General features: G+C 39.5%; 1 protein-coding gene across 3 annotated transcripts; it reads left to right on the plus strand.

Annotated features, from left to right (window-relative positions):
- Window positions 1-36: 36 nt before the first annotated feature.
- Window positions 37-26,423, plus strand: B3GALNT1 (beta-1,3-N-acetylgalactosaminyltransferase 1 (Globoside blood group)). Of its 3 annotated transcripts, none has more exons than XM_060639122.3 (4): window positions 37-144; window positions 18,251-18,314; window positions 21,137-21,232; window positions 24,493-26,423. In XM_060639122.3, exon 4 carries the CDS (start codon window positions 24,527-24,529, stop codon window positions 25,520-25,522), a length of 996 nt encoding a protein of 331 aa, XP_060495105.1. In that variant the 5' UTR covers window positions 37-144; window positions 18,251-18,314; window positions 21,137-21,232; window positions 24,493-24,526; the 3' UTR covers window positions 25,523-26,423. The 3 variants fall into 3 exon arrangements, with proteins under 3 accessions (XP_060495105.1, XP_078288320.1, XP_078288319.1); XM_078432194.2 differs by lacking the exons at window positions 37-144; window positions 18,251-18,314 and adding exons at window positions 19,417-19,586; window positions 23,999-24,065; XM_078432193.2 differs by lacking the exons at window positions 37-144; window positions 18,251-18,314 and adding an exon at window positions 19,417-19,586.

Below are 26,423 nucleotides of genomic sequence, written 5' to 3' on the forward strand. Positions count from 1 at the left end.
AGCAAGGGACTCCCGGGCCTCGGCGCGTGGTCTGCGCGCGCCCGGCCGTGCGTGCGGCTGCGGGAGGCTGCGTGTGCGCGCGGGGCGGCAGCATCGGCCGCCCGCCCGCCCGTGTCGGAGCAGGGTTAGCGCCGCGCTCGGGAGGTGAGTGCCGGGCCGGGTCCCGTGTGGCGATCGGAAGCCTTGGAGACCCCAGTGCTGGGTGGCGGGCTCGGCCCTGGGATTCGCTTCTCCTGGAACGGCAGTTGCGGGCCCCGCGAGGCCAGGAGACGGGCAGGGCGGTGCCGCCCACTCCGGCCCTCTCGCGGAGCGCGGCCGGGGTTGCGCGGGAGCAGCCGCGTCCTGGGGCTCCGGCCACTGCAAAGAGCGGCTGCCGGATCCCGTTCGCCTGGGGGAGAAGGGGCCTGGCGGGGCCGTGGGCGACACTGAGGGGCGGTGGGACGTGTAGCGGGCCCAGGCCGCGGCCGCAAGGAGCACTCTGCCCTGCCTGCTCTGCCCTAGGGCGCAGCCCCCGGATCTCCGTCGCTCTGGGCCTCTCTGGCGACCAAGTCGGGGAGCAGCCCGGGGAGCATTGGCCGCGGCGGCGAGGGACAGGACGCGGAGACGCCGACTTGTGTCTCAGTGTCGGTGGATTTCCCGGCAGGCCCGGGACGAACGCATTCCCAAGGCGCTGGGGAAGGGCCTGGGAATCGAATTATGAAATGCGGGAGCGTTCTTCTTCATGGGGAGGGTTTGCGAGGAAGCTCGACCTAAGGAGGAGAATGGGCGAATTGGGCAGAGAGAAAAGGAAATCCCGAGGAGCTAGGGCACGCGATTTATAGGAGGCGATCTTAACGGGCATACAGGCATTTTAAAAGAAATCTGAGATATGCAATGGAGTCTCACTTTTCCAAGCAGTAAGGAATGATGCCAGCAGCAAGCACGCGTTGCATTCCTATTTCCTTCTCTTCCACTCCTCATTGCTGGACTAGGAGGGAGATTTGCAAGGCCGAGATGGTTTTCTTTTACTCTGTTTTGCAAATAGTACCAGCGTTTACAAGGTGGCTGCCTCGTTAGGGAAAGCTACATCCAAGGAATAAATTACCAAACCGTATCTTTTTTTTTTTTTTTTTTTTTCCTGTTTTCAGAGGTAAGCAAGATTTGATTTGAGTTGGCAGTCATCAAGTGGGGACAAGTTTGTATTTTAGCTTTCCCCAGGCGTCTTCTTAGAAGGATGTAGGGAGCCGATTTTGTGCTCTCAGAATGTGTTGATGTCTGATCAAAGCGCATCTGAATTTGTATCAATCTAGAGAAGGCAGCTGTTTATTAAGAGATAAGAGTCTAAGACGTTTTTTTCTCCTAGACTAGAAGGTTCATTCAAATGAATGGTCAGTGAGTAATTCCGGTCGTGAAAGTAAAGCCTGTTATCAAAACAGTGGCCAAATATTATTCCAGATCGGATGCATGAAGTGATTTGAGAGCAAGGAAGAAGAGAGGATCAAAGCTTTTCCAAAAAGGAAGAGAATGCCAAAACAGTGTATGATAATTTGCTCCTGTAATAGTTTGCTAGGTATAGAACACTGATTTTAGATGTCGAATTGCCCAGTGTTGTTGAATTATGACTTAGATATATTCCTTTTCTGTTCTTTTGCTCAGTAGTTCACAGCAAATGTTTTAATTAAAGCATGGAATATGGAAATCAGCAGAAAAACTAAAAAAGCTAGTGCTTTAGTCTCATCTGAAATTCTGTGGGTAAGTTCATCTTACTTTAATTTAGAAATTATCCTAATTGGTTAAAATTGACTGTAATAGTCTCCTTTACAACATTTCAAGGATCATTTACACAGCTACAAGTTCTTTTGTATATTCTAGTATATTTTTTCCCCTGAAGGATTTGAGGAATTGTAAGAGTTAAACTTTACTAAACCATTTTGGATGATACATATATTTCTAAAAAATTGGATTATTATTAAAATACTTGATATGTCAGGAAAATTTAACTATATAAACCTAATTTGGTGGCCATATTCAAGTTCAGACTCAACTCTTTATTCCTAAGAAAATACTCCAGTGGATACTTTTTCTTTTTATCCGTTAAAATGATTTGCCTTCTGTCTGTGCCCAGTCCGCAAGTCTGTTCTTTCCACTGTTGGGTGATATGAGTAGACTCCCATTCGAGGAAGTGCCTTTATCCCATTCACAGCTGTATAACGTCCAGGCCAAATATGCTTTCCTCTTGCAGTTCTAACAGTTATTGCTCATCCCTGCTCACTGTGTGGTAACCACACTATATACAGCTTCATAAATGAGGTCAAATGTGGGAGGTCAAACAGAATGCTTTTAAATGGCCTTGCACAGCAGATGCATTCAAAAGTTGCAGTTCATTTAACAGCCTGTCTTTGGTAAATATCTCTTATGGGACTATGAACAATGGTTTTGTTTCAGTGAAAAGTTGGCCATTATAAATACTGATTTGCTTTTGGCACTAGAGCTTTTGGTACATTGTGAATTAGATGAGAGGGGAAGGTGAGGATATGCACAGGAGACCTGGTGATTGGTAGGAGGCTCCTCTAGGTGAGGGGGGAGATAAAGCCACAGAACATCTTAAGGATGAGGCCCTGAAAGGCTGCAGGATGGAAGATTTGGCTAGGGAGATAACTTGGACCCCTTGAAGCTCTGAGAAATTAAGGAATAAAACTCAGAAAGCTAGAATACATTATTAATTTTTCATTCTATGTGTTTCTGACCTGGAATTAGCCAGGAAACCAAGCCTTTTGGTGTCTCTGTATAGCATCCATAGCCTAGGGTAGTACTTCTCAGCCCTGCCTACCCCTCTGGGAATCGTGTCATGTGGGGAATATGTTACCAGCACTAGGACCCCCTATTAAGTTGCGAGACCCTTTGGGGTAATGAGGAAACATAGAGACGAAGGATCTTAGGAGACTGAGATTTTCTTGATGTTCTAAGGTATGCCAGTTCATGCCAAGAACACTTCCAGACCAACAGCCTGATTGGTAAATAAAGTTTTAATGAAGCACAGCCACACCTATTTGTTTAATATTGTCTGTGGCACCATTTTTGCTAGAAAGGCAGAATCAAGTGTCTGGGATAGACCATATGGCCCATGAAGAAAATATTTGCTATCTGGCCTTTTATTAAAAAAAAAAAAAAAATTGCCCACTCTTGGGCTAGAACATAGATGTCTGCTAAACTCCCAGGCTGTGCATTTTGAACAGCTTTTTAAAGTTAGCATAAAGAAGCACTATATTTGGCTCCTATTTTGGTAACAGACTTTGTTTTCAAGGATGGAGATAGCCACTTTCTGAGAGGAAAAATTATATTATAATTTTTCTATATATTAGAATTCTCTCTCAATTCTTATCTCTAATGTTAAATAGTTCCTTTCTCTAAACTGATGTAGGGTCTATAATTTGTGCTCTTCTCGAGCATCTGCACATTCTGAGAGTGCAAACTCAGCTCTCTGCCCTGGACCCTGACCACACATTTGGAGACATTTCAGCTGGGAGGTCGCCCTCCCATCTTCTCAAGGTGGGCTTTACTGATAATGTTCATTCTGAAACTTGGAGTCACAAACCTTCCTCCATGCTCTGCATTGTGTCAGCAACCTGAAGGCAAGACAGGTGTCTTCCCCATTGCATCCCCAACCTTTAAAACAGATCTGGCTGGGGCGCCTGGGTGGCTCAGTCGGTTAAGCAGCCGACTTCGGCTCAGGTCATGATCTCGCGGTCCGTGGGTTCGAGCCCCGCGTCAGGCTCTGTGCTGACAGCTCAGAGGCTGGAGCCTGTTTCAGATTCTGTGTCTCCCTCTCTCTGACCCTCCCCCGTTCATGCTCTCTCTCTGTCTCAAAAATAAATAAACATTAAAAAAATTAAAAAAAAAATAAAAATAAAACAGATCTGGCATACCGACTGACTGACTGACTGAATGAATGAATGAATGAAAGAAGAAACAAATGAACGAAGGACATTCAAATTACTAAGGGAAAGGTAATGAGTGACTTAGCCTGACAGACAAGAATGACAAAGGTATGTAATATTCTTAATCTGGGGCAACAATGAGAAGAAATATTAACTAGAGCAGCTTCCCCTATCCCCTTCCTCCAATGGGTAAAGCTGTTTATATCAAAACAGAGACAGGAAGCCCAGCTTTCAAGTCAGCCTTCCTGCTGTTCTGCCTCACTTGTGTGGTCTTTGTTCTGCTCCAGTTTTCCTAGGTTCTCTCCAGACCCGAGTCATCTTGTTGCCTCTTTTCACGAGCTCTGTCACGTGGCTCTTTCAGACTGCCCACCCCTGGGTGCAGAGGTATGTCCATTTTTGCTGTGTTTGGCTCTTTGGGTCAGTACTGTATTCTCACAGCCCAGCATGAGCCCAAGAAGTATATGTTGAACAAATGATTGCCTGTGGAAAACACACTAGCCATGATGGATCAGCCAATTTTGAAACCGACTAGGCACTGTCATTGGGCTCACTTTTCCTTTTTTTTTTTTCCAGAAAGACCTTTCAGTGCCCTGCCCACTTGAGAGAAACTTCATTCTTGCATGCTATGTAAGGCTTCCCTTGATCTTCGAGTGGAGGAACCCTTTTGGGTTCCAGTGTTTACCAAAGCTAATGTTTACCAAAGCTCAGCAATTTATTCAGGGTTATCTGGCGTATAAACTTATTAACATTCTTGCCAGAAGTTCCTCCATTTCTGAAAAGTATACTTGAAGAGAAGACTAGTTGGAAATTTATAAGTTCATGGGTTAGCTTTGACAGCTCTTTATCCCTGACAAAGATCAGAGATGCTGCACTACGTGGAAGAAAGTATGAAGATGCCAGGCCACCGAGATGAAAACAAATTAGGAAGGATGCATTGTGGTGTAGTGGTTTCGGAGCCCACTTAGGGGATGAGGACACCCGCATTCCCAGCCCTGCTTGCTGGCTGTGAGACCCTGACTAACCATCAGGTCTCCAAATCACAGTCTCCTCAACTGGAAAAGAAGTGCTGCAGTAGTAGGGCCTACGTCCTAGATAGTTTTAATCAATAAACGGTGGAAATACGGAAAGTAGTTAGTCCAGCACCAGGACCAAGCAGGGGCTGTTGCTAAAATTATGGAGAGAGGGCAATGTGAAGAAAATGGATAAAGTAGAAAGCAAGTTTTTTTCTTTTTTTTTTAATATTTATTTATTTATTTATTTATTTATTTATTTATTTTTAATATATGAAATTTATTGTCAAATTGGTTTCCATACAACACCCAGTGCTCATCCCAAAAGTTGCCCTCTTCAATACCCATCACCCACCCTCCCCTCCCTCCCACCCCCCATCAACCCCCATCAGCAAATAAAATTTGACTCTCTACTATATGCCCAGCTGTGCTTTGGAGTGAGAGGGAGAAATGTAAGCTTTATCAAATATGCATAATCCTTAAAGTAGATCGATGCCACTTGAATATTTCACACCTCAGTTTGAAAACGTTAATGAGTTTTGTAGTTCTCCAGCTGCCAGAAGTACCTGTTGTAGGACTTCTGACAGTTCCAATCATTCCCAGGTATAGGAAGATTAGGGGGCAGGAGGAAGGCCACGGGAGAGGGGAGCATGTGTGGAAGAGGAACTAAAAAAGTTTGCATTTGGCGTGTGGATCGCTACTGCTAGTTCCTGTGGGCTTATATGCTCATGGGAGCAAAACATTGGGAACTTTAAGATGTTAGAGGAAACCTCATCTTTGGACTCTAAAAGGAAGCTTACTGGGGCTCCTGGCTGGCTCAGTCGGTAGAGCATGTGACTCTTGATCTCAGGGTTGTGCATTCAAGCCCCACATTGGGTGGGGAGCCTACTAAAAAAGAAAAAAAAGAAAGCTTACTGATCTGAAGGGAGAATGTGGATAAACTAGGATTTATTTACATGTTTACATGTGCTAGAGACCATGTGGTGTTACATAAGAGACACTGGGAGCTAGCTGCATGGTTTGTAAATGGAACAAATGTAAGTAAGCAAATTAAGTTAGAGGAGCACATAGTGGACCTTAATGATAACAGTGGTACTCTCTACTTAGTTCTTACTGTGTCCCAGCCCGGTCCTAAATGTTCAACATGTATTATTTCAAGAAACGGAGTTTCTGATTCGCTGGAATCAGATGGGGTGGGGCCCAAGGCTAACAAGCTCCTAGGCAGTGCCCGGGTACTATAGTCTGAATAGTGAGATCTAGAGCAGCAACATTGGAATCACCTGGAAAAGGTTTCACAATACTGCCACCTAAACCTCACCACCCTTTGTAACTCTCATTTAGTCATTAGTTTGGGGTATATACCCTGGCTTCCAGAGCTTTTCAGGTTCTCCAAGAGATTATAATATTCAGCAAAGTTTAAGAATCACTGGATTCAGAAAGAAAAGGGAAGAGAGAGGTAATGGTCAGACAGCACTGGTTGTGTTTGTTTCTAATGATAATCAGAGGAGGTCAGAATGGTAGAGTTTTATATTGCTTTGTTTATGAATTAGTATGTTCAGTTTGACTGGGTACCAGAAGGGAAGTTTTCCTCACGATGTGTATTGATATGTGTGTCTCCCTCTTTATTTTTAATTTAAAAATTTTTTGTTTAAGTTTATTTATTTTGAGAGAGAGAGAAACAGAGCACATGAGCAGGGGAGGGACAGAGACAGGGAGAGAGAGAGAGACTTCCAAGCAGGCTCCGTGCTGAACTTGAACTCATGAACTATTAAAATCATGACCTGATGGGGAGCCTGAGTGGCTCAGTCGGCTGGGCATTGGACTTGGGCTCAGGTTATGATCTCACAGTCTGTGAGTTCGAGCCCTGCATTGGGCTCTGTGTTGACAGCTCAGAGCCTAGAGCCTGCTTCAGATTCTGTCTTCCTTTCTCTCTATCCCTCCCCCACTTGTACTCTGTCTCTCTCCAAAATAAATAAACATTAAAAAAAAAAAAAAAAAATGTGACCTGAGCTGAAGTCAAGAGCTGAATGCTTAACTGACTGAGCCACCCAGGCGCCCCGTGGTTCTCTCTCTTTATAAGAAATAGGACATGAGTGATGTGTGTAATTATGAATTGCATTAAACTCAATGTGCACAGGATCTTGTTTAGGCTACCAGGACTTCCACCTTTTGTAGTACTGTTTTGTATGTGGAAAAAGAGTCATAATGTTGCCCAATTGGCAGTAATTGTCATTATCTTTAATGATAGCACATATTTTCTCCTTGGATGACCCTAAATCTAGTATGCATGGGCTTAGAATTTTATTGAAATGTGGTTTTTTGGTGATTTTGTTTGTTTTTGCATGTCTGGACCTGTTTTTTGTTTTTTGTTTTTAATGTTTATTCATTTTGAGAGTGAGAGATAGAGAGCAAGTGGGGGAGGGCAGAGAGAGAAGGAGACAGAATCCCAAGCAGGCTCTGCATCTATCAGCACAGAGCCTGATACAGGGCTTGAACTCATGAACCATGAGTGAGATCATGACCTGAGCCGAAAACAAGAGTCAGATGCTTAACCACTTAACCAATGCCCCTCATGTCTGTACCTTTAAAAAAAATTTTTATTTTAACATTTGTTCATTTTTGAGAGACAGAGACAGAGCATGAGTAGGCGTGGGGCAGAGAGAGAGGGAGACACAGAATCTGAAGCAGGCTCCAGGCTCTGAGCTGTCAGCAGAGTCCGACACGAGGCTCGAACCCACCAACCGTGGGCGCTTAACCAACCAAGCCACCCAGGCGCCCCATGTCTGTACTTTTTTAAATGAACATGATCAGAATCAGTGCAGCCTATTAGAAGAAGGCTTTGTTTCAGAAGAAAGCCGAAGAAAAGTAAGCATACTCTAACAGATTCAGGAGTTTACCTTTGGATTCAATTTATTCTTGGGGATATTTTGTTAATAAATGAAAGGGGTAAAAGCACATTACCAGACCATTTGCACAGCATTCAGATACCCACCTAGTACCTACTGTGTGCTAGGCTCTAGGGATGTGGCAGTGAACAAGATGTACAAGGCCTTTCCCCTCACAAACCTCAGATTCTTGAAGGGAAGACAATAAACAAATAATAGACAGAAAATCTCAGGTGGTTTGATTGCCTACAGGAGAATAAAGAGGGTTGTGATAGAAAGTAGGGGCAGGGGAACCACTTGAGATAAGGGGTCAGGGAGGGACTCTCCTAAGTGACATTTTGCTGGGATCCAAAGCAGGAGAAGGAGCCAGACTTTTCAAGAACCAGCTTTTGCGTTAGAGAAACAGCAAGTGAAGACTCTCTGAGGGAGGGAAAATTTGAAAGTGTCAGGGCTCAGAACTGAAGCCACTGTGACTGAAATAGGGATAGGAGGAGGCGTGGCCACAGACGAGATGTATTCCTGAGAGACAGACTGGATAGATAGATCTTCTTCAAAAAATATGAACCTTGTTGTCCTTAAGCTCTCACTGTCTTTGTGCTTTGTTTTTGTATGGACAGCTCTCTAATGAACATATACTTGCGATTAGAAAAGTTTTATATGTTTTTTTAAAAAATTGAATTTGCTTTCCCTTTGTAGAATATAACCAACATTTTTATACCCCAGGAAAGAATTTCAGGTTATTTTGGCTTAAATAATGGTACCATTGCAGTAATTCTTTGTTCTGTTTCTCTGGAGTCCTTGCATTTGGACTGATCCCTCCACCCACCCTGTCAGCCCCCCCAGTTTATTTTCTAGTGCCCAGCATATTTGTGATGCCAAATAAGAAGGTCCGTATCTGCATGAATTATTAGTTGCCATTTGTTACTGTTGTTAATAACTCATATTTCAGGTTTTGAGGGTGAGCATCCTGAGTCTTTCTGTGTAAGATGGTAAGGTTGTGATGCTGCTTTACTGTGTTTAATCAAGGTTTGGTGGTAGTGAGAAATTAAAACCATTCAGAGTGATTCCGGTCAATAGAGATGTGGCAGACTCCCTGGCATAGGAAGGGTGGTGCCAAGAACGTGATATCTGGGGGCGCCTGGGTGGCTCAGTCGGTTGAGCATCCGACTTTGGCTCAGGTTATGGCCTCACGGTTCATCAGTTCGAGCCCCACGTTGGGCTTTGTGCTGACAGCTCAGAGCCTGGAGCCTGCTTCGGATTCTGTGTCTCCCTGTCTCTTTGCCCCTCCCTTGCTTGCTCTCTCTCTCTCTCTCTCTCTCAAAAATAAATCTACACTAAAAATTAAAAATAAAAGAATGTGAGATTTGGAGTCCTGCTTGATTTTGTCCCTACCACCTACGAGCCTGTGACCTTGGGCAAGTTATTGACTCTCCCTGAGCCTCAGTTTCCTCACCTATCCAATGCAAACAATAAAGGTTTCAGAGCACCTTTATTTGTGGACTGTCTTGAAGGTCCCGTGAGTTAGTGCCTGAGAACAGTTCCTGGTGCTCTCGCCACGGCTGGGCACCTAGGGCCAGCATGTCTTGTAGACATGATTGCACACAGTCACCGACTGACAAAATGATTGGATTGCCAAGCTGTTTTAACTTTTTTTTTTTAAGTATAACATGCAAGAAGAAAGTATACTAATTAGGAGATGAATTATCACAGTGAACACACCTGTAAGCACCATCTAGGTCAAGAAATAGAACATGGCCGGAACCCCAGAAAGTCCCCCCAGGGCCCTACCAATTATACTTCCTTCCTGTCTCCAGAGGTTATCAGTGCCCTAATTCTGACACCTTAGATTGCTCTTGCCTGCATTTCGGTTTTGTGTAAATGGAATCATAGTATCTATTCTTTATGTGTCTGGCTTCTTTAACTCTACATTATATTTGAGAGACTCTAAAATGTCACATGAGGTTATAGTTTGTTCATTTCTGTTTTGTGGAAGGTGCTGTTACATAAATTTGTTTCTTCCACCATGGTTGTTTCCAGGTTGAAGTTATCATGGATGGTGTGCTGTTATGAATCTTCTGGAACATATTTTGGTGTCCCAGTGTACTTGTTGTTGAGTGTTCTTCCTAGGACTGGAGTTGCTACATCATAGGATACATGTATATTCAGCTTTAGTGAATAACACTAAAAAGTTTTCCAAAAACACTGAACCATTTTGTAGAATTTTTTTAACTCCAAACTACTGCTCAATTCACCAAAATTAGTTTATTAATTCAGTGAATACAAAGATGGGCTAGGACAAGATTTTTCCAAAAGGTAGAGTTCAATCCTGCCAGAGACAAAATTAAAATAGGTTCTTCAGATAGATTTGAGAAACATTGCATGATATATCCTCTTCTCAGAGAATGTATATTAGCATATTAAAAGCTGAGAACCCCTTCATTAAAAAATACCAGTTTACATTCATTTGAATTATTTTGGCAGGGCGGGGAGGGGTGGATTTCCACAGAGCTCTTTTGAGGGCTCTGTAACACTTGGGGATAAGACATAGATGCATCCATCTTTGGTGCCAGAAAGTTCTGGTATTAATAACTGAGGAGAAGAAATCTGCATCTCAGTTCTTCTGCTCTCTTCTAAAACATTGGATGCAACCAACCTCTTATTTATTTCTGGAAGTTTTCTGGGCTTTTCTATTACTTGCAATGTTTCTTCAGCTTTTATGTATCAACCACCAAATCGACCCGTAATTATTTGTGGTCACTGGTGCAGCAGCATCGTGCTGGGCTTGTGGGATAGAGAAGATGGTTTGCTTGGGGTAAATTATTTAAAATCTAGTTGGTGAATGCATGTTTACTTAATATGATAATAAGTTTACCTTTTATCAAATGGAAATTGTTTTAAAATTATAAATGTAAGTTCTTTACAGTGATATATGATATTATTTAAGAAGTCAATAATAAAATAATAGTGTATTTCCTTGTTGGGCCTTTTTATATTTTTCTGCTCATCGGTGTTTAGGTTCTTTCTGCCCCTCTCCTGGGACATGGGATTTAGAACAGTGTCAGAGCTCACAAAACTCATTCTTGTGCTAGGAGAGCGTCTGCCCTGTGCTCCCGCTGTCTGGGTATGAGCCAGTCCTAAGTCTCAGACCAGGCCAGCTTGATTTCTGTGACATCATAGTGTGTCCACATTAATCCACATACCCGAGTGTTACTTTAACTTCAGAAACCACTGACTTTGCTGACTGAATAGTCCATATTGTCCACGTAAACCTCACAGTAACTGCATCGGTATTGTGGTGCTTGGTTTTAGCTGAAAAAAAAAAAAGACTTTTTTGAAAAGTTAAGTAACTTCCTCAAAGTCACACACAACCATTAAGTATTACAGCCAAGATTTAGGGTAAGCCATTTAAGTCCAGGCATTTTTGTTATGCTTTTTTTCCTGTTTTGATAGGTTTAAAATACAAAGAAAACTAGAAATAGAAGAGAATACTTGTATTTCAATCATCCTGAATTAACAAATGCTAATTAATACTTTATAGTATTTGTGGCGAGTCTTCTCTTTCCCCTTTTCACCACACAACCCTTTTATTCTTCCACAGTGACACCCACACTGGTGAGTGTGGAAGCTTTTCCTGCAGTTTCTTTAAAAAATAGTTTTAGGGGCACCTGGGCTCACGGTTTGTGGGATCGAGCCCCTGCATCGGGCCCCATGCTAACAGTGCAGAGCCTGCTTGGGATTCTCTCTTTTCCTTTCTCTTTGCCCCGCCCCTGCTCGTTTTCTCACTCTTAAAATAAATAAACTTAAAAAAATAGTTTTGTGCGCATAGCTGCTTTTTAAAGCTCTCTTGCTTTTGTGCGGTTTAAAACTATATAAATTGTATTATATATGCATTTAATTTTTCAACTTGTATATTTTACTCAGCATTTTATTTTTTAATACTCTCGAAATTGATATTCTGTGTATAAATCCGATTCACTTCTTTTTAACTGTCTTCTAGGATTCCATTGGAAGACAGTAGCAGGTTTTATTTACTTATTATCTTATGGATAGAGATTTAAGTTGCTTCAGATTATCTGTTTTCATAACCCCATAGTAAGCATGCTTGTACAGGTCTCCATGCATGTACACATATGAGAGTTTTTCAAGGATGTAGTCCCAGGAAAGGAAAGTCTGGTTTTCAGTTCTCTAGATGCAACCATGTTGCTTATCTGCCACAGTGGGCTTGTACTTCAACCCTCAGTGTATGACAAATATCATTCACTCCAATACGTGATTAATAGTAAACTTTTTTATGTTTTCAGATGGGTTAAAAACTTGGTATCTGACTTTAATTTGCCTTTCCCTGGTCACTAGTGAGACTGACCCTCTTTTCATGTTTATCGGCATGTAATTGGAAGTTCTGAATTCCTCTTCTGTGAACTTATTCACACGTTACCCATTTTCCTTTTGATTTGTAAGCTTTATATAAACTTTATACAAATGAAAATTAATAACAGATTATTACAACTATATACTATCTAACAAATATAGTGCAAGGATTCTGGATACCAGCCCTTTGTTTTATTTGTTGTAAATATCTTCTCTGAGTCTGTGGCTCACATTTTAACTTGTCTTGTCCTATAAACTTTATATTCTAAGGTTACCCAGTGTATTTCTCCTGTCTTTTATGGGATATGCTTTTTGTAATTTGTTCACAAAGGCCTCTGCCACACAGAGGTTCACAAATATATTCTGTATTTTTCTGTAATCATTTTAGTTTTGCTTTTTAAAATTCTTTTACCCACCTGGAACTTTATTTTGAAAATAAATATGAATATAGTTTTTTTTTTTCCACATTTATTCTGAAACCATTTGTTGAATCTTTCCCCCACTGGTTTGTGAGGCAGCCTCTGCCATTTTTCAAGTCCCTGTGTATGGGTACGTCTGCTAAGTCCCTGCGTATGGATACATCAGCTTTGGTCTTAGTGCTGCTCAGCTATTTCATCTGTTGGTCTGCCATTCTGTTTTCATAACTATAGCTCTGCGATAGGATTTAATAACAGCCAGCCCACCACCATCCCACCTTCATTCTTTGTTTTCAAAATTGTATTGGTTGTTCCAAATCAAGAAATTTTCATCATAAAAAAAAAAAAAAAAAAAAGAAATTTTCATCATAATGTTATGTATTTATTGATTAATTTGGAGACGTGGACTCTTTTGAGTCTTTTGAATCTTCTTATCCTTGAACACATTATCTCTCTCGTTTACTCACATCTTTTTGGGTTTTTTTTGTATTCTTCAGAAAAGTATTTTACTTTTCTACATTAGGGTCCTGCACATTTTTTGTTAGCTTTGTTTGACACTGTAGTTTTTGTTGCTGTTGTGGTTTTCCTTAGACTTTTTTTTAAATGATAGAAATCTTTTTTAAACTTTTTTTTATCTTATAGAGATAGCACCAGCAGGGAAGAGGGGTGGGGGGGGGGGGAGAGAGAGAGAGAGAGAGAGAGAGAGAGAGAGAGAGAATGAGAATCTCAAGCAGGCTCCACACTAAGCGGGATACGGGCTGGATCCCACAAACCCAGGATCATGACCTGAGCTGAAATCAAGAGTCGGGTGCTTAACCAACTGAGCCACCCAAGCGCCCCTAGATTTTTGTTGTTTTTCAGTGTTTTTGGTATATATGTGAGCTCATATCCAACATCTTGGTACACCTGTCAGTTCTTACAAGTTGTCTTTTTCCTCTTGAGTTTTCTTTGTAGATGATTACATAATAATGAAAATAATGGCAGGTTTCTTTTTCTCTTCTTTAACAGTTTTTACATCTTACTTCCTCTTGTTTTAGTGGACACTGACACGCACTAAAAAAACACTGTTTTCCTGACTTTGGTAGAAATATTTCTAAAGTTTATCCTTAAGTTTGCTACAGTTTCTCTAACAGGTTAGACTCTTCCCTTCTGTTCCTAATGTTTGTTTTTTTAATAATTGTCTTTTTTGGGTTTTTGTTTTTCATTGTTTTCTGCTTTATCTTTATTATCCCTTCTGTTTTCTTGTTTATGTAATAACATTGGAATTATTTTTTTTAACTTCTTGAGCTAAGTACTCAGCTTATTTATTTTCAATCTTTTTAAAAAAATATATTACCTACTATGCTTGAAAGTCTTCATACTGTATCAATTCTAGTTATGTGACATATTCTGGTAAGGCAAAGGTATTGGGATGAAAAACAGATCAGTGGTTGCCTGGGAGTTCAGGGAAAGCTTGATTAAGGGACACTAGTAGAATTTTTGTTATGATGGAATTGTTTCATATCTTGATCATGCTGGTGGTTACAGGTACAGAAGAGTAAAATAAAAAGGGTGAATTTTACTGTATGTGAGTTATATATCAGTTAAAAAATCAAGTGGATACAAAACAATGTGTATAAAGTAATTCTACTTTTAAAAATGTATATTATTTTAAAAGGTTGTTAGTTTTCTGTAAGGGCTACTTTAGTTACATCCAGTGTGTTTTTATACGTAGCACTGTGTTTAAAAAATTTTTTTTTAATTTTTTTTTAATCTTTATTTATTTTTGAGAGAGAGACAGAGTGTGAGCAGGGTAGGAGCAGAATCCAAAGCAGGCTCTAGGCCCCGAGCTGTCAGCACAGAACCCGACACAGGGTTTGAGCTCCTGAACCGTGAGATCATGACCTGTGCCGAAGTCAGATGCTCAACTGACTGAGCCACCCAGGCGCCCCTAAAATTTTTTCTTAATGTTTTATTCTACTTTTTGAGAGACAGAGAGAGACAGATTGTGAGCAGGGGAGGGGCAGAGAGAGAGGGAGACACAGAATCCAAAGCAGGCTCCAGGCTCTGAGCTGTCAACACAGAGCCTGACGTGAGGCCCGAACCCACAGATGTGGAATCATGACCTGAGCTGAAGTCGGACGCTCAACCAACTGAGCCACCCAGGTGCCCCTTATCTGTGGCACTTCAAAATGGGGAGGAAATTTTTTTTATTTTCATTGTTTTGAATTTTAATGTATTCATGTGTTTTAAAAATCAAAATAATACAAAAACTATGTAACTTACAAAGTAATATTACTGAGTAATATTTTTTAAGTAATACACCAAAGTAATATAAAAAAGGGATGCTCTCACTCCTTCTCTCATCCACCCCATTTCTCCCTGCCCACTGTGTCTTTTCATTGTTTTTCTCATACACATACAAATACATATTTTTTATTTCCTCTTCCTTTTGACACAAAAGTTGGCACACTGTAGACATTGTTCTATATCTTCTCCACTTAATATATTGTACAAATCTTTAATGTCAGTAACATCTGTATAGTATTCCATTGTGTGGATGTTTCATTGTTTATGTAAGTAATCCCTCATTAATGATCCCTTGGGTTGTTTCCAAATATTTGCTATTATAATGTTGTACCTAATAACAATAAAATGTCTTAACATTTTAGACATAGACAGCTGTGTCTAAAATAAATTCCAGGAACAGATTTACTGAGAAAAGAGTAAATGTATTTGTCATTTGTATACGTATGTCCAAATTGCACTCCATTGAGATGTTATGGTTTTCTACTCCACCATACATGAATGAGAGAGAGAATATGTTTTCCTCTCTTTAGTTTTTATTACTAAAATATTTTATTTCTTTATTTTTTTAATATTATTTTTAATTCTTTTTCAAGTTTATTTATTTTAAGAGAAAAAGAAAGAGGCAGACGAAGAGAGAGAATCAGAGAGGCAGGCTCTGTGCCATCAGTGCAGAGCCCAATGAAGGGCTCAAACCCACAAACCATGAGATCACAACCCAAGCTGAAATCAAGACTTGGATGCTCAACCGACTCAGCCACCCAGGAACCCCATTATTGAAATATTTTAAAGTGAATACAGCTATCTTGGCTTTCTACTCCTAAATATATACTCTTAAAAATAGGAAAAGGTTTTTTAATTTTACATTATTTTTAACAGCTTTATTGGGATATGACTTACATACCCATAAATTATTTAACTGTACAATTCAGTGATTTTTACTAAATTCACAGTTCTGCAACCATGACCCAATCAAATTTTAAAGTATTTCCTTTACCCCAAAAAGATTCTTTATCTCCATTTGCAACCAGTTGCTGGTGCCACCGCTGGGCAACCACTAACCTGTCTATAGATGTGCCTTTCATGTTTCATATTAATGGAGTCATATATATATATATGGTCTTTTGTGTTGATCTTCTTTTACTTAAGACTCATGTTTTTCAGGTTCATCCACATCCTGAATTCTTAAAACTGGTATTTGTTACAGCCTGTATCAGTGCTTTGTTTCTTTTTGTAGCTGAGTAGCATCATTATGTAGAAATACCACATTTGTTTATCCAGGAACATTTTCTTTTGTAGCCAGCTAACATTATCACACCTAAATAGATTAGTAATCCTCCTGGCATCACCTGATATCTATGTTGTATTCAGATTTCTCCAGGATCCGGTCCAGGACCATACATTTGCAATTGGTGTGTCCTTAAACCTCTTTTAACCTACAGCCATCCCCTTTTTCATGGTTCTGACCGGCTGAAGACACCATGCTGGTTGACAGTCCCAGTTCCTTGATTTCTTTGAGTGTTTCCTGTGGTGTTCCTTAGCTTGTTCTTCTATCCTGTATTCATGTAAATTTTGATTAGATTCCAGTTAAACATTTTTGGTTAGGATTCATCAGAGACAATGTTGTGACTTTACAGCGTAGCTCACTAGGAGATAAATAGCATGAAATTGTGCCATCATTCTGCTAAGATTGATGATTAGCACTCTGATTCCTCCAATGTAAATTTTACATTGTTTTAGTCCTTGTAAGTAAAAGGCAGTCTTTGGAGGGTTACTTGGGTACCTTATTAATCTTTCCTTTGATGATTAAAACGCTGATTGATCATCATTGCCCGAATCAATAGTTTCATGAGAGGTTGCAAAATGATAGCTTTCTTCTGTCATTCTACCTGCAGTTATAACTGGCATTTTTCTATAAAGAGGACTTTTTCCTCTTCAGTCGTAACATTTGTCCCCCTGAACTATAGATCATTGTTTAAAGCAGAAAAAAAATGCTTGGCTTCTTCCCCCGTACCCCTGCAAACCAATAGATTTCAGTTAAGTGGTTGATGTAATAGTGCCTTTACAATTTCCAATATGATATTCTCTTTAAATTTATGGATTAAACAGAAACTATGTGTAAGGGTGTTGAGTTTCCAAACAGGTTTTTTTTGTTTATGTGTTTTTCAAGTTGTGTTTTTGTCATAATTATATTGTGGTTAGATAATGTGGCCTCTGTTAAGGTTTGTTTTGAGGTGGTTATTTAAAAAAAAAAAAAAGAAGACCTGGTGGCTTCTGAGCCACCCAGGCGCCCCTTTTTTTTTTTTTTTTTTTTTTAAACCTCTAAAAAAAAAAAAAACCTCTATTGAGGTTTGTTTTGTGTTGTTTTTTTTTTTCTCTGTAAGTAATCTCTACACCCAGTGTGGGGCCTGAACTCATGACCCTGAGATCAAGAGTCTCATGCTCAACAACTGAGGCAGCCAGGCGCCCCTGTTGAATTGAGTTTTGAAAGTTCTTGAGATGACTTATATAACCTAACATGAACAGTTTTTTAATGAATATTTCATGTGTTCTTGAAACAAATATTCCATTCTCTTAGATCAAGATTATTAATATTATTTGAAACACTTATATCCTTATTTTTTGCCTGCTTGATTTAGACAGATTTGTTCAAAATCTCCCATTAGGATTATATATGGGTGCCTGGGTGGCTCAGCCGGTTAAGCGTCCAACTTTGGCCCAGGTCATGATCTCACGGTTTGTAGGTTTGAGCCCATGTCAGGCTCTGTGCTGACAGCTCAGAGCCTGAAGCCTGCTTCAGATTTTGTCTCCCTCTCTCTCTGCCCCTCCCCCACTCATGGTCTGTCTCTGTCTCTCAAAAACAAACATTAAAAAAAAATTTTTTTTTAAATCTCCCATTAGGATTATAGATTTTTTCCATTTGTACTTAGGCTTTTCCGAGTTTGCTTTATATATTTTTGAGGCTATGTTTTATGTTGATATAGTTTCATAACTGTTAAATTATCTTGTTGCATGGCTCCTTTTATCAGTAACAAAATCTTATCCCTTTTAAATGCTGTTCATTTAAAATATGTGACATGAGGGGGCCTGGAAGCTCAATTGGTTAATCGTCCGACTTCGGCTCAGGTTATGATCTCATGATTCATAAGTTCGAGCCCCACATCAGGCTCTCTGCTGTCAGTGCAGAGCCTGCTTCAGGTCTTCTGCCCCCCTTGCTTTGCCCCTCCCCCCTCTCCAAAATGAACATTTAAAAATGAATAAATATAATATGTGACATTAATAATTAACTACAGCAGCCTTCTGATTGACATTGTCATGATACGGTTTTTATTTACTAATTTTAAAACTTTTATGTTGTTTTGTTTTAGGCATGCATCTTATAAGCAGTATAATGGCAGAATTTTAAGCCACGTTGAGAATCTCTTTCAGGAGGTAGGTTTATATTTACTCTGACAGTACATTTATATTTACTTCTGATATCTTTTGTGTTTTCTATTTGCCTTGCATTTTCTCTGCTTTTTTCTTCTTCTCTATTGGTAGCTTGCTTTGTTTCTTTTATTTCTCAGTGTGGAAGATACGTATTCCATATCTGTTCTTTCAATAGTCACTCTCAAGGTTAATAATGTACATTCTTAAATGATTTTTTTTGTAAAATGTTAAAGTTTATCACTCCTTGTTCCTCTTGAATTAGGTAAGAATATTAACATATTTTAATTTTTCACATATTTTAAGTCTTTTTACAGCAACCATGTCATTTTTGTATAGTATTTCAGTTTCACTTTTTCTGACCACATTAAAAAAAATTGTATTCTTGTTCTTCTCTCATTTTGTTTTACAGTACCTGTACTTACTAGTTTTCACGGTCTTTTAATGGCCACCTGGCTTACATCTGTTCCTTTCATGCCATTCCTTCCTCCTGAGTTCACTTTTCTCCATACTAAAACATATTCTGTTGATACTTCTCCCAGCTAGAGTTTGTGGACTTTGTAAGTCCTAGTCTGTTTGAAAGTGTCTTTATTTCACTTTCAGTTCACTTGAAATCTCTAAAATTCATCTATAAAATAGGTACAGTAAAACCAGCTGGCCCACTGTATAGAGTTACTGGGGGAATACTAATAATACTTGCAAACACTTCATCAACTGTTTAAATATGTGTGTGTATACATAACATGATTATATGTAAAGTGCTATTATTGTAAGCTAATGTAAGTCCTGGTAGATTTATATTTAGAATTACTATATACTTAACCTTTTAAAATAATTCCTCACTATGTTGAGATAATATTTACTGAAATTAGAGAGGATAATACCTAATAGACATATCATGAATTGTACGTGGCTACACTTTGGGAGAAGAACCTGGGGTAAGATGAAACTCAGAATCCTGCCTGCTCGTTTAGGGTTACTACCATTCAGTTGAACTTTGAGGTATGCAAGCATAAAACTAAAAAAAATTTTTGACTTTGTTTTTATCTATGTACAAAGACAATACACAAATGGCATGGAAAATCTAAATGATACAAAAAGAAAAACGAAAGAAAGAAGAAGTCTTCCAGAAATCCCGCAGAATAGAAGCCATTGACATACTGAGACATATCCTTCTAGAAAATCTTGCTTAGCATATGTGACTATATGGGTTTAAGGACTTATACCACATAAGCAGTTTTGCGATTTTCATTTGCTATATATCAAGGGAAGATATAGGTAAGCTTCATCGCATATAATAAATAAATATATGCTGTTGTATGGATAGATCATAATTTTGTTTAACCAGTTCCCAATTGTGAGGCATTTAAAATCAAATTTTTCCATATTATAAATTACACACAGTTGCCTGCTTACTTCTTTAGGATAAATTGCTAGGTGGTAATTGCTTGGTTAAAGAGTATACACATTTAAAATTTTGATACGTGTTTTCAAATTTCCCTCCAGAGTGCATGAGAATACCTTTTCCCCCACACATACTGACTATTGTCATGTGGGTTTTTTTTTTCCTTTAATTTGCTGATTTGAGATTTTTGTCAATATTTCTGCTTCCTTGTAAGTTTGAACATCTGTTCTTATTGATCATTTGTAGTTCTCTTGAGAATTTCTCTTTCCGCCATTTATTCTCTTGTAGTGTTCATCTTGTACTTAATTTGTATGAACTCTTTTTTTTCTTTGGGTTTACAAATCTTTGTCATAAATCTCAGGTTGTTTTTTTTTTCTCTCCAGTTTGTTTTTTAATCTTTCATCCTTGTTTGTGTTTTTTATTGTTGTTTGTTTTTTTAGTTTTTTGTTTGTTTTTTATTTTTATTTTGTTTTTGTTTTTGTTTTGCTTTTTAACCTTGTTCAAGAAATTTTTGAAATCTTTATTTGATCAAAATTTCCTTTATGGGTTCTAGATTGTTTCCCTATAGTTGAGTAATTGAAAAGTCTTCCCCATTTCAAAATTACTAAAATGTTCATCCATATTTTCTTTTAGTGCTTTTAAAGGCTCATTTTTCTTCCATTTGATCTTTAATTCATTGGAAAAAATTGTATATAAGGAAAAAATTTGTATGTATACAAAAAATTGTATACAATTGTATATAATTGTATATAAAAATTGTATAATTGTGTGTGTGTGTGTGTATATATATATATATATATATACACAATTGTATAAAATTTGTATATATAATTGTATATGTCAGTGACTCCCTGTCTTTTATATCCTGCTCTCATTTTCAAACTTGACTAGTAAAAGCCAGGATATGAGCCACTGAATCATGGCAGGAAGTGAGATGTGTCGCACTGTTTCTCTTCTCACTGTTTATTAATGTGCCTTGGGTTATTTGTCACTAGAGATGGAGGTTCAGAGGAGAAAGATGAATTTGGGAAGGGTTGCCTCCTGTGAATGCATACATGGAACACAGAATTAAAGACAGGATACCAGCAGAGTGTCTCTTAGAAGTTTTATGTTTCACCCTATTTTAGTGACCCCTGAGTTCTTTATCCAGGGAAGTAAAACTGGTATGGTGATCTAAGACACGAGCTGACCTGAGAATTTAGCTTATGTTTTAAGCCTTGAATACCAAGTGCTGTTTTCCATGATAAAGCCATGAACTCTTGAGTTCTGTGGACTAATGGTAACTTTTTTAACTTTTTGTTTCAATACATGTTCCTAGTTCAGAAAGAAATCGGAGGAGGTGGGCGTGCTTCATTTACCATCTTTGATTTCTAATTCCCTGACCCATAAGTAAATGTGGTTACATTTTTTATATGTCTTACAGAAATTTCAAGCATTATTTTTGACTACTACATACTACTGACTGTTCGGTTGGTGAAATTGAAGATCTTTCACTCAGAAGAAATAAATCAAGAAGGAGGTAAGAAATAGAAATATATTTATGGCTTCAAAACATATTTTTCTTTAAATAGTAAGAACTCATAGAGATTATTTTTCCAGGATAACCCGTTTGACAATAAAAATCAATTTAGAGAACACAGACAGGACACAAAGGCTGCCAAGGGTGGAACACAGCTGGGGACCAGACTCTATTTATTGAACACTTAATGGCCAGTGAAATGCTTTGCACATGTTGTCACCCTCCACTGTATTTGACATCTTTAGTGTAGAGATGTGGAAACTGAGGCTCCAAAAGGAAGAACATACCTGCTTGCCCTGTTTGTTAAAGGACAGAGCTGGGTTGTAGACTCTGGTCTCTCTGCCCTTAGAACCACCTGTGTTGTGGGTCCTTGAAAGACTTTTCCCTCTTTTTGGACTAGAGAATTCCTCTTCTCCTTGCTGCTGTTTTATTTTCTTTGTGGGCCCATAGCAGTAGACATCACAGCCACAGTCACATTGTCACATTTAAAAACCATGGCTTAGGGCGCCTGGGTGGCTCAGTCAGTTAAGCGGCCGACTTCAGCTCAGGTCATGATCTCGCGGTCTGTGAGTTTGAGCCCCGCGTCGGGCTCTGTGCTGACAGCTCAGAGCCTGGAACCTGTTTCAGATTCTGTGTCTCCCTCTCTCTGACCCTCCCCCGTTCATGCTCTGTCTCTCTGTCTCAAAAATAAATAAATGTTAAAAAAAAATTTTTTTTAAAAACCATGGCTTATAGGAGCGCCTGCATGGCTCCATCAGTTAGGCGTCCGACTCTTGGTTTTGGCTCACAGTTCATCAGTTTGAGCCCCATGTCAGGCTCTGTGCTGACAGTGTGGAGCCTGCTTAGGATTCTGTCTCTCTCCATCTTTCTGCACCTCTGCTTCTTGTTCTGTCTCTCTCCCTCTCTCTCTCAGAATAATAAACATATTTTTTTAAAAATACAGGGGCGCCTGGGTGGCTCAGTCTAAGCGTCCGACTTCGGCTCAGGTCATGATATCGCGGTTCGTGAGTTCAAGCCCCGCATCAGGCTCTGTGCTGATGGCTCAGAGCCTGGAGCCTGTTTCAGATTCTGTGTCTTCCTCTCTCTGTGACCCTCCCCCGTTCATGCTCTGTCTCTCTCTGTCTTAAAAATAAATAAACGTTAAAAAAAAATTTTTTTTAATACAAAAAAAAAAAGAAAAGAAAGAAACATGGCCTACTGAATGCATGTGAGATAACTTTTGTAATAAGATTTGCTGCTTTGAGTTCTTCTCATTATTGAAGAGTAATGGGGCCTTCATTGCCTATATATGATTGTAAATGCTGATCCTTACACAGTATACTTTCCTTTTGTTAGTCTGAAATTTATTCCAGTGTGCTGATTTGTTAGAATGAGATGTAAAACTGCCATCTGACAAGTGTTGTAATAAACATAAAAGTTGTCATTGGCTGAGGTGTAAATCAAGACCCCTAGGGTTGTACATGCAGTGTCTAGTCGCAGATGAGGAGACAGTGTAGGAAGAAGTTTATTACTTCTATAATTCTTATTCTAGGTCTCTTCTGTTTCCGGTTTTTCCAGGAGCTGGCTGTGCAAGGCTAGTAAGGGGGAGAGAGGAAGACTGGGGTGGGATGGACAGACCTACCTTTTATCCTTTACACAAATGGAAATAGCATAACAAGTCTGTGTGCATTGCTCTCCTGCTGTAGGTCTGTGTCTGTCTTGCACTTTGACTATTGTGAGAAACACTTCGCCAACAAGGTCATAGACTACAAATGGAGGGGCAAGACACATATACATGAAACTGAACTGGAGAGTTTGTATTGTGTGACTTAAAATATAGAAAGCTCTAGAGAAAGGAGAGATTACTGACTGTGACCAGAACTAATCAGGGCAGGTAGGATATGGCCAAATAGGACAAGGAGTCTTGAGGTCCTGTCATTTTCATAGTATTAAGAGGCAGAAGAGCTGTGCATCCAAAGACCTAAGACTGACCCAAGGTAGAACCCTTGGGGGGCCAGCCTTCCCATATAATGACATTAACATATGCCCTTCATAACAGATTCTGGGTTCCCAGGACCCCTCTTCCCAAAGGATGGGGGGTGAAAGGGCACCATTGGAACCTCCTCAGCCTGCCCCTCATGTTGTTCATCCATCCCTTACTCTGAAGTCCCTTAGCATTGATATAAACAGTCAGTGCCACCCTGTCCTTCCATGTTTACCTGTTGCCTAGGGGTCCCCTTCTCCCATCTCCTTCCTTTGGTCTTAGTGCCTGGTGTTGTCTGTGGGTGCGGAATGTCTAGGAAACACTTAGCACATGTTTGTCTTGATATCATGGTGCCCAGAAAGCCCTGTGGGATCCTGAATTGTGAACCAACCTCATCCTTGGGACCTAGCACAGAACTGAGGTGACACTGTCACTCCAGTCTGAATGCTGTAACATTACCGCTCTTCTCATCTCAGCTGGAGGGTCCCTCCCATGATTCTGATCTGGCACAGGATTTCTGAATAGATTAGAATGGGAAACACATGAAAACTCAATTCTATGGACAGGCCTTTAATTTAAGCACTTGATGTGCAGACTGAGCATGGAGTTCAGCCAGTGAGGTAAAAGGGGAGCTGGGATCTGTTTGGGGCAAGGAAAAAGCTATTTCACAGTCTTGACCATTTAAAAACTCTGGAGATGCTTACCCTGTTTGTGTCTAGAGGACTTACCTTTCAGGTGAAGAGTCTCTGCTCCCATCTCATTTCACATGAATAATTGTAGCCACTGGGTTTTCCTTATTCCAGATTTGCTAGAATCCACATCTGATCACACAGCTGAGAAAGACCCTTGGTTTATTTGGACATGTTGCTGGTAATATCTCCTTGCATTAAATCCTTCACTTCTCTTTCCATAGTGGTGAAGAAGAAATGCGGCTTTTTTTTTTAATTGCAGATTTATTTTTTAACCCCCCCATTACTCATCTTTTTCTGTCCCTCTGGACATCCGGGACAAAATCATATTTCAACAGTTATTTAAATCAAACAGGAAGTATTAATTTTCCCGAAGTAATGAAGGATATGTTTTTAATCTTGGTCTGGATGTAAAAAGCTAAAATGCCCTCTTGGTTTTTGGTGTCCATTTGCTTATAGTTAAATGAAATGAACTAGGTTGGGGTCAGGATTCTTGGTTTTGCTTGGGAGCTTTTGTTGTTCCAACTCTTTAAGTAGATAATCAGATATCATTTAATACTGTGTCTTGGGTGGTGGAGTACTAACCAGGTCTTTGATAAATCTTCCAGAACCTCAGGCTCGTGTGCTTCTGAGCTGCTGTGGATGGCCCTGGCTCTCTTGACCACTCTTCCGAGTAGGATGTCACTGAGATCCCTCAAATGGAGCCTCCTGCTGCTATCCCTCCTGAGTTTTCTTGTGATGTGGTACCTCAGCCTGCCCCACTACAATGTGATAGAACGTGTAAACTGGATGTACTTCTATGAGTATGAGCCAATTTACAGACAAGACTTTCGCTTCACACTTCGAGAGCATTCAAACTGCTCTCATCAAAACCCTTTTCTTGTCATCCTGGTGACCTCACACCCTTCAGATGTGAAAGCCAGACAGGCCATTAGAGTTACTTGGGGTGAAAAAAAATCTTGGTGGGGATATGAGGTTCTTACATTTTTCTTACTAGGCCAGCCGGCCGAAAAGGAAGACAAAGTGTTAGCATTGTCCTTAGAGGATGAGCACATTCTTTATGGTGACATAATACGACAAGATTTTTTAGACACGTATAATAATCTGACCTTGAAAACAATTATGGCATTCAGGTGGGTAACTGAGTTTTGCCCCAATGCCAAGTACATCATGAAGACAGACACTGATGTTTTCATCAATACTGGCAACTTAGTGAAGTATCTTTTAAGTGTAAACCATTCAGAGAAGTTTTTCACAGGTTATCCTCTAATCGATAATTATTCCTATAGAGGATTTTACCAAAAAGCCCATATTTCGTACCAAGAGTATCCCTTCAAGGTGTTTCCTCCCTACTGCAGTGGGTTGGGTTATATAATGTCCAGCGATTTGGTGCCAAGAATCTATGAAATGATGAGTCACGTAAAACCCATCAAGTTTGAAGATGTTTATGTTGGGATCTGTTTGAATTTATTAAACGTGGACATCCATATTCCAGAAGACACAAACCTTTTCTTTTTATATAGGATCCATTTGGATGTCTGTCAACTCAGACGTGTGATTGCAGCTCATGGCTTTTCTTCCAAGGAGATTATCACATTTTGGCAGGTTATGCTAAGGAATACCACATGCCATTATTAATTTGACAAAAGCCTAGAGAAAGACAGGATACTCTGTGGAAAGTATTAATATTACTGTAAAATGTCCAATGGAAAACTCATGGGAAGGTCACTGTGTTGAGTTACACTGAACTGAGACTCATGAAGAACACACAGACTGGGGACTGGAGGGTCACACTTTGATTTACCTAGACCAAAACCAAGTCAGGCCCTTTAAAGGTGATTGTAAGAGGAATTAAACACCTTATAAAGGAATCGGGGATTTTTGTTAATAAAACGAATAGGGCCAAACTGTTTGAACGTGCCATTCTGTAGGCTAGAACTTGTTAAAAGGGTTTCATTGAATTATAAGCTCATTAGTCCATAACATCGAAGCAATGCGGAGCTCTACTCATTGAGCAGTCTAGTCTGTTAAGGGTTTTGTGTATATCTGACATGGATTACCAGTTTTTAAAAATACATAGTTCTTTGTAAAAAACTGAAGTTACACTGAACAAAATTTCATCCGTTTTGGTCATTCAGAAGGTACTTCAAGATGTTACAGCATTTCACAGTTATGAATTACTATTTAATATTACTTAGGACTTCCTGGTGTTTGAATGTTATGGTTGTTTCAGTACTGTATAAAGCAAATAGTGATTCACCCTTATCCATTTGAAGTTTTTCCCAGTTACCTCACTGATGAGCTTATTATTTCATAGCTCCATTAATGTAAAGACATTGGTAATTATCACATATCAGTAATCTCTTGGACTTTGATAAATATTTTACTGTGGTAATACAGAGAAGAATAAAAGCAAGAAGATCTGAATTTTTGTCTTGTTTTTAAAACTACAATCCCCAGTGTTTTTATGTCACTCCATCTGTCTCATTTTTCCACCTGGAAATTGGGAATAATATAGAATGCCAGGGAGCATGTTTCC

This window comes from Panthera onca, chromosome C2, assembly GCF_046562875.1.
Source record: "Panthera onca isolate mPanOnc1 chromosome C2, mPanOnc1 haplotype 2, whole genome shotgun sequence".
Lineage (NCBI taxonomy): Eukaryota > Metazoa > Chordata > Mammalia > Carnivora > Felidae > Panthera > Panthera onca.